Here is an 8,632-nt window from a genome sequence, read left to right as displayed (position 1 = left end):
TCTCTCCCTTGAGGTGGTCATTTTGGTAGAAGCTGGGTTTGCTTCTTCATGTCAGAGCTTCACAGAAATAAAGTCTTCAAGTTTCCCTCCAGATTATTTAAGGGGTAGCAGTCAGAGACTGTATTAGATCATTTAGCAAATATACAGCAATGAGTCTGTGCACTGTTATTTTTCAGGGGGAATTCAAGACAAAATGTAGATGTTCAGGGTATATAGTCAATTACCATTTCGAAATGTTACCTATACCATAAGTTATATATATATTTTCAGTTCTATTTAACTTTAAAACATCTTGGTGTTCATTATTACATTACATTTTTTATTTGCAACTAGTTTAAGTACCTGACTTTGACTTGGTATTGGCTTCTTACAATTTCCTGTATAGAAATACTTGGGGTGGGGGAGGGTAGACCAGCACTAGGTGACAGCCCAATCTGCCCCATACATATGCAAACAATGAATATACTCATAAGATGAAAGAGCAAGTGAGTAGGAAGATGATCACATTAGTCTGCTGCTGTTCTATTACAGTCCAGTCAGGGGTAGAGAGAAATATAATGTCACTGATAGCAATGCACTCCTTAAAACAAACAGACCTTATAAACTAGGAAGGGAGCTTGAAGTAAAAACCACCGATGACTCTGCGTAAACAAAACAGAAAATGAAGTCACCAGCCCTCCAAAGTATGGGATTCTTGCTTTATTGTAAAAACAGTCACAACATGTGACCAAACCAACACTTCAGGGCCTGGGAGGGTCCCTTTCTCAAGGTAACATTGTCACAAAATAAGAAGAATCCTGTACTTGTGACTTCGATTTCTGGTTTTATAGAGAGTGGACACCCAATTCATTTAAGCAGAAAGAAAAAATTGTAAGCAAGCAGTTTTGTTTTTGCAGAAGAGACAGACTGTGTCCCTTCTTCTTTACAATAACTTACCTGTCTGTTCCCAATCTTTTCCTTAATGTTCACTGAGCTGCACGTGTGTGAGCCATTTTTCCAAGCTTACTTGCAGCTGCTGTGAATAAATGAACAAAGTCGTGTGTGCATTCTGGCCTGACCAATCAATATGACTGAGGTTCTGGAACCCACAACAGAACCAGGTGAAGATAGTGGTGCCAGTGACAGGGTGAAAGGGTAATTTAAACTTTTAAGTAACAAGCTAGACAAAGTAACAAGCTAGACAAAGCAATAGAGGAGTATAGACTGGATGGGGCTGTATTTACCTTGTACGGGTGTATCCCATTATACATTGTGGTAGGCAATATCTAGTTGACACAATCACGTGATCAGGACTACAGGCTCTGTTTTTTTTTTCTACCACAGAAGTAGTTAAAATGACAATAAAAGCTGGGTAACAACTAAAGCCACTGTTTGCTAATGAACTGTTTAAAGTAATTTCTTGCATTTAGGTCCAATTTAAGTTTTGAGGCAGCTATTACAAAACAGTGTACACTGGAGGAAGAATATTACAGTGGCATCAGCCCATAGACCTTGCTTGGCAGCATAGCACCTCTGATGCAAATCCAATGTTTCATAGGGCAAACGTAATTCAGTGTGTCATGTGCCTATGGCACGTCACCTACTAAAGCTTCTGCATCAATCCTTCTTATTCTGTTGTACAGTTCAAACCTGGACAAAATATATTTAATGGTTAAACTAAATCGTATGTCCTGAATTTTTGCAGCCTATGTAAATTTGGCAACGTTTCTTGGGTACATATTTACCAGAAGTGTACAATGCAGCAACTGTTTAGATGAGTAGTGAGCATTAGCTGAGAAGCGTTTTGAAACCACAGTAAAAGCAGATACAGCTTCTAAGCCACTGATTGAGATTTGCTAACAGAAAAGTTTTGTACATGAAAAATGATTGGTATTCTAAAAAAACATTAAGCTTGCTTGTAGGCTTTAAAAAAACTATAGAAAACCTGTACCTAAAATACACACCTACATTGAACATCCTGGTCTTTATGTTATATGTTAGCTACAGTGTGTTCAGGAACTCCCACCTGAAATATTTACAGAAGAGTCCTAGAGTCATTTATTTGTAGATTAGTTGTTCAAGTTACAGCCAGGTAAATCCTGTGCTCACCTTCTTTGAAAGGACAGGACAGCTGTAGGCGCTGTAGTACCTAAAATCCATCCTAATGCTGAGAATTAATGACATATACATTGTACTATATATTTACATGTCGTATTGCAAAATATTCTTCTGCATATATAGAAATTGGAATAGTATTTAGGCTGATTGATGGACAGTTACATAGTAGGTCAGGTTGATAAAGAGAAAGTTTATCAAATTCAACCACTGCTTGATTGCAGCTTTGTAATACAGACTCAAATGAGCTTTCAGCCGAATGGGAGTAGCTGGGAACCATTATGTAACCTGCTGAGGATTGTCATGCAGTTTTGGGGAGCAATAAGTTGCTCCTGCATACCTGGTTGCTTTTTCTCTTTTGTCGGAAGAACTGCACGGCATTCCCACTCACACACAGTTGCTAAACACTGGTTGGGAAAAAAAACTACAAAGTATCCTAGAGGCCTTGGAGCAGCTAACGTGCAGTTTATGACCTGAAATGCGTTTATATCAAGAAGGTTAGGATCCTATACATAAAAATTGTATATCTTTTTCTAGAATATATTAGGAGAAATCCAATTGCTGTGTTCTTGTGATGAGGCCTAAAAGTGAAATGCGTCAAGAACAGGGATAATCTATAAATGCACATTAAAAGATAAAATCTGTGTATAGTTACACAACAAAAATGTGACTAATTGGTCTGTGTTAAATAGTATAACACATTTTTATGTAATTTTAAAATAAGTGGTTATATGCTTTTTCTAATGATTTGTTTTTGTAAGAATTGCTGTGCACCGTAAAAATCCCCACACACAGAACTGTTTTTGGATAATAAAAATCTGCCAATCAAAATAGGACTGGATCAAACATATATATTCTTCTCCAATTAATACATTTCACTTTTTAATTGTGCCTGTAGTTGTATGCCTAGAGTTTTGTCTCAAAAAGATGGCAAGACAAATCTCAGTAGAATTTACCAGCATTCTGAAATTAGAAGACCGTTTTACTTTCTTTGGAAATGTCACATTTTTACAAACTTGTCTCTCTGGATTTGAAAAGCAGGTCTATCCACATTCTGTAGCATATGTAGAAACTGAATTTCATTTTAACATTTCTAGGCAGTGACCCAGTATTTTTTCCCCTAAAAACACTTTTATTCTTCATTTGTTTCACTGAAAAAAAAAATTTCAACTAGAGGAGCAAATCAATTTGCTAGTTCATGATTTATCCTGGATAAAGCTAATAATTTGTAACGGAGATACATCCTTATTTGTGACATTTGTGAATTTGGTGACAAACAGTTGCTAACTTGAATGTCTGATTAACACTAGATCTTAAAGCGAACTAAACTAAAAACAAAAACAAAAAAAAAAAAATCACACTTACCGGTACTTTAATCCCGCAGATCTCTCGATGGCACTGGTCCTTCTTGCGATCCAGTCCCGTCCAGGTGCAGAGGAATCGCCGCGTGCCGCCATCTTCTGTGTTCTCTTCCAGTCTTCTTGCTACGTTACCGAATCCCGCACTGTGCAGGGGAAAAAAGAGAGCCGATCTCATTGCGCATGCGTGCACCTAATGGGGTGGTGCTGCACCCTTCTATATAAAGTAAAAATGTTGAGTTTGGGTACGCTGAAATGTCGGGTTTTAGTTGTTCAGGGAAATGAAGTTCATACAGAGTTCTTCCCAGAAGATTTTTTTAAGATGGTGGAAAGAAGCTGTGTCAGCCGTTGTAATGTGACCCACCCCAAATCAGCCAGGTGGTTACTGAAAAGTGCCAGGTGGTGTGCCCGGCTAAAAGGGGCTGGGGAGAACACTGCATTATCATGTAGACTCCAACTTTTATGCAGGCCCACATTGTTCATATTGCATGTTCCTGTTCCTAAGATTAATTTGTGGAGGTATTTATCCAGGTGAGGTCCTTCACAGATATAACTCCTACATTTGTCTATGAGTTTCTTGTTCAGAAGGGGAATGGTATTTGGAGTCAGCCTAGGTGAAATCCTATAAGCTTATGATTCGTAGGTTAAAGAGACAGAAACATTTTTGTTTTCAATCTGGCAAAGTTTACTAGTTTCTGTTTATTGGCCAACACAAAGCTTCTTTTATGAACTGCTTTTTATTAGCCAACTTGGCACATGTGAATGTTGAAGCCACCCCACACCCACAATTTATATGCTTTGCCCTCTGTTAATGCAAGTCTAAATACCACAGACTTATCCTATTGATTTTGCTATAGATACTATACTACTTTACTTACTTTACATTCTCTTGGGTCTAGTTTGTGTTAATGCTTTTTTGATGTGTGTGTTGTTTCAAATCATTTAGGTAGCTATTAGAAATATTTTTATCTTGACTAATAGATAAAAGATTGGATAGGGTATTTTTTTTCTGTTAAAGTTTCTGCTGTGTCTGTATTACCTGTAGAATATAATTGAGGGCAGAGAGCCATAACTACTGTTTGTTCCTAACAATTTGCATAGACGAAGCAATAACAGCTCACAGCTTTGTGTGAACACCTAAAACTTTTTGGGGTACAGCTCCATGTGAGAACCCCATGAACTAACCTGGATGGTAGCTTCTGGGCATGCAGCTCTATTAGGACCTGTCATCGCTGCTGGATTCCCACAGAAAGAGAGCTTTGTGCCATTTACCTTCCTGTTTTTAAAAAATCCAAGTTAAAAAATACAGCAGGTACTGGGGAGAACATGGAGTTCTGCGATGCCTACTATAGATTTCCTGGTATCTGAATGAAAATGTGTCAGCAGTTCTCAATGATTCTATGAAAAAAATGGGAACCCTGCATTACATGCCCCTGGATCTAGATCAGTCTCTTCTGGCTGTTTATCCTGGCCAGGGCTTTTCATTCTAATTTCTTTACTTCCTTGTATTCCCTCTTAACCCTCTCCCCTGCTCACCTCTTCTTTAATTATTTTTCCCCTTTATTGTTTTTTTTCAGTTATTGTATGGTTCATTCCTCTAGGTTATCCTTTGCTTGACTGATGTTTGACATAATATTAGGCAGCATGGTGTCAGTTACTGTATAAAATCCAAACTGTGAGTTAATCACAAACAAAGCAAAAAAACAAACAAAAAAAAATTATGGACATTTATTACCTTCTGGAGCAAGCTGTGCTTTGAAATGCAAAAAGAATCAAATGCAGAGTTTGTCTTGGTCATTAAAGAATTACAAGAGCTTGCAGAACAGCAAAAGACTTCTTCTGCAAGTCATGGGAACCACCCCCTCCCCCCAAATCATGCATCCGTCCTGCACACTAGCAAGCAGGTAATGCCTGTTTATATCTAGGAGTCTTCTGTATGTCAGGTGTCCTTAACTCGGGGACTAGCTGTATTTAAAATATATATATCACATTTTAGTAACTAATGCAGATTTTGTGCCCCATGATGACTTTTATCACACCTAATATACATCATACTTTGTCTTTCTATCATGGGTCCCCTATACATTGTGGATGATGCCCCTTTGGTAGTAAATGTTCTCTCCTTTAAGATACTGTTGTATCTTTCATATGTACCCAATCACTATAATGTTATGCTTTATTTGCTAATTTATTATTTTATACATAAAACAATGATACAGGAAACTACAGTAACAAAACAGCAACAAACAAAAAAACACATTTTATAAAGTATAATCCAGATTAAAAATGTGGTATAATAGCTCAGCAGGACATTGTACTAGCGGGTCAGACTGGTACCAGGTACTTCAGGAATCAGGAATTCAGACTCCACAGACCTGGTAAAACATTTGTTTAAATAGTTTAATATCTCAAGCTTATTTATACCTGTAAAATGCCTATCAGTAACTTCTCCTTCTCCCCATGCCCCTTGGCTTTTTTTTTCCAAGATTTCAAAAGTAATACTAAAAAGAGTCCACTACTGCCGTGCAGTTAGAAAATCCATAATGCTTGGAAAATCCTTTTATCATATATGAAATGGTTATTAGCAAAACAAAGATTATGAATGTATGTGCTTATTAATAAATGAATTTCTAGTTTTTACAAGAATGTCTAATGTGTGTTGAAAGTTCTACCCTATTGACATACCAGTTAATAAATATACTTGCTGTAACATCCAGTCTAAATATATATATGTATGTGTGTGTATATATATATATATATATATAACTATTTATTTTTGAGCGTTCATTTCTATTTTCTTTTTTTTCACAAAGTTCCCTATACTGAATGATTAGAAAAAGTTCTAGTTCGTGTACATTCATGTCAAATGCATTGGCGATATCTCTGCACACGATATGGCTGGCTTACCAGGACATCCGTCTTAGCTGCTGATGGACAGGAGAATGAAATGCAGATAAAGCCATTTTATGCTGCCGTGTAACCGGTGACTAACCTTCCCTAGTGAGCTCCAACATGACTAAATCCAGAATATAAGCTTTGGCTGTCAGAATCAACTGACTTGAAGGGCTCGCTGACCTGTATTGTGAGGTCTGTCTTCTATTGTTTTGTCAGCGCTGAGGATATATTTCCCAGCCTGATTCGTAGCAACACAGCTCAGAAAATGTGTTGACAAATATTCAAATTGTTGTTTAACTTAAGCTGCGGCTGAGATGTCAAACTTTGCTCTAGGCTCAGTGCATATCCATCATCTTCTAAAATATAACCAGGTATTTTGTTATTTTTTCCTCATAAAAACATGCTTGCAATTTATCGGATGATTTCTGATAACAGTACAGCGGGGAAAATGTGTGCGCATGTTTTTTTTTTTAAGCATAAAGTTGGGGGGGGGGGGGGGGGTGCTGACCCGGCATATAGATAGGTATGTATAAAAAGTGTGCTATCCATAAATCCCAAATAAAAACCATGTCCAATGAGAGTTTGTGTTATCTGTGTATAAATGGGATATCTTCATATCCACTGTAATAGTTTTTTATTGTATCCTTTACCACTTGCCCATTTTATTCACGTGGTATGTTTCCTTTCTTGGCCAACGTTCTCACCCTTCCACTCTTTAAAATGAACTCTTTAATACTTAATACCCCTGAAGCTTGGATAGTTTTATTTTTAATCTGTTTGTTACCAAAAGTCTGAAAGTAAAAGTTATTAGGAACATAAAGTCTTTTTTTTAATTCAGTCTGTGACTCTGCTGGGGAGATTTACTTCACTTTCTTGGTAAACATTGTCAGTAAATGTTAGGAAAATACAAGGAACATGGGAGACCCTTCAATTTTGACATTTCTTCCAATAACCACTGTCTAAGATGGGATTTACCCTTGATAGTATTTATTTATTCTACATTCTTTGAACCACTTGCAACTTTGTAAATGTGATTTTTGGATCATAATATGAAATGAGTAGTAGACTTTCAAGTTATGATAATGGCGATCTGTTATAAAATGTCCTGGGAAAAACAAAGATCTGCTTCGTTCTTTCTAATGTCTGTGCTGTTTGTCTTTTGTTTTTCTAGGACCATTGAAGCCGGAAATTACAATTACATATATTGCGGTGTCAGCCATATTCTTTAACAGTGGACTGTCCTTAAAAACAGAGGTATGGTGTGTGTGTATATATATATATATATACAATCAATTATTCTATGCATTGTTTATTTTATACCAAATGTTGGTAACATTGGGGTTTGCTGCTTTTTTTTTTTTACCTGAACATTTACTTGGTCATACTTAACTCTCATACTTAAGGTCTTACTTTCAGGACTGATCAAGTCATAAGGTTTCATAAGGTATATGTAAAGGTGAAACTTTTCTTTTTGATTTTTTTTGGATCATATAGAGGGTGGGTTAAAATTGCTGTCGGTTTTTTTTTTTGCCATCTGTGTCTCAATTTCCTTTTAGTCTTCTGTAGACTAAACAGGAAGCAGAATATGTTTTTAATGTAAAAGAAATCTACTGTTAGACCGTTGTCACCAGAACTGTTGTCTCCATTGGAAGAGTTCGTCTCTATTCCTGGTTTTGTAGCAAATTATAGATTTATCCCCACTTTTACTACCGATGACACTAGTGAAACCCCACTCACCTGTTCTCGTTCTGTCGCAGGCCACTGCCTTCTTTTTGCTTTTTCTTTTCCTAGTTCAGCCATCTTGATTGGCTGGACCAGGATGATGAGTTCATTCAGTGTCAGATATTCTGACAGTCCCAGGGAACGATCAGGCAGGTAAGCATGCTTAATGCAGAGGGAAAATCGTCTGTCCCTTTCTGCAATAAAACCCTAAAAATCTCACAGTGGAACTTTATATCTTCTTTAGGCTAGATGTGCTGTATTATTTCTGCCCTCTCCTTTACCCCCCATATTCTAAACATTTCCAGGTTCTGTCACTTTCACCTACACAGTATCTCCAAAATCCGCCCCTACCTGTCCCCAGGGACCACCAAACTCCTTGTACATGCTTTTATCATCTCTCATCTGGACTACTGTAACATCCTTCTCTCTGGTATTCCAAACTCCAGACTCATCCATCCTTCCCTCCGCTCCTCTTCTGTTGCATCTCTTTGTAGTTCTCTTCATTGGCTTCCATTTCACCTTAGAATCAAATTCAAGCTCCTGTGCTTTGCCTTCAAATCCCT

The 8,632-nt window shown here is 37.2% G+C and overlaps 1 protein-coding gene across 1 annotated transcript in view; it reads left to right on the top strand.

Moving 5' to 3' along the window:
- SLC10A7 (solute carrier family 10 member 7) overlaps positions 1 to 8,632 on the top strand; it is a 93,910-nt gene that overhangs the window by 5,005 nt on the left and 80,273 nt on the right. The window contains exon 2 of the mRNA XM_072405888.1: positions 7,519 to 7,601. Coding sequence (XP_072261989.1) covers positions 7,519 to 7,601 — 83 coding nt within the window. The remainder of the gene's footprint in view (positions 1 to 7,518; positions 7,602 to 8,632) is intronic.

The sequence above is a fragment of the Pyxicephalus adspersus genome, chromosome 3 (genome assembly GCF_032062135.1).
Source record: "Pyxicephalus adspersus chromosome 3, UCB_Pads_2.0, whole genome shotgun sequence".
Taxonomy (NCBI): Eukaryota; Metazoa; Chordata; class Amphibia; order Anura; family Pyxicephalidae; genus Pyxicephalus; species Pyxicephalus adspersus.
The sequence above is the reverse complement of the archived record's forward strand: the minus strand, read 5'-3'. Positions and strand labels throughout refer to the sequence as shown.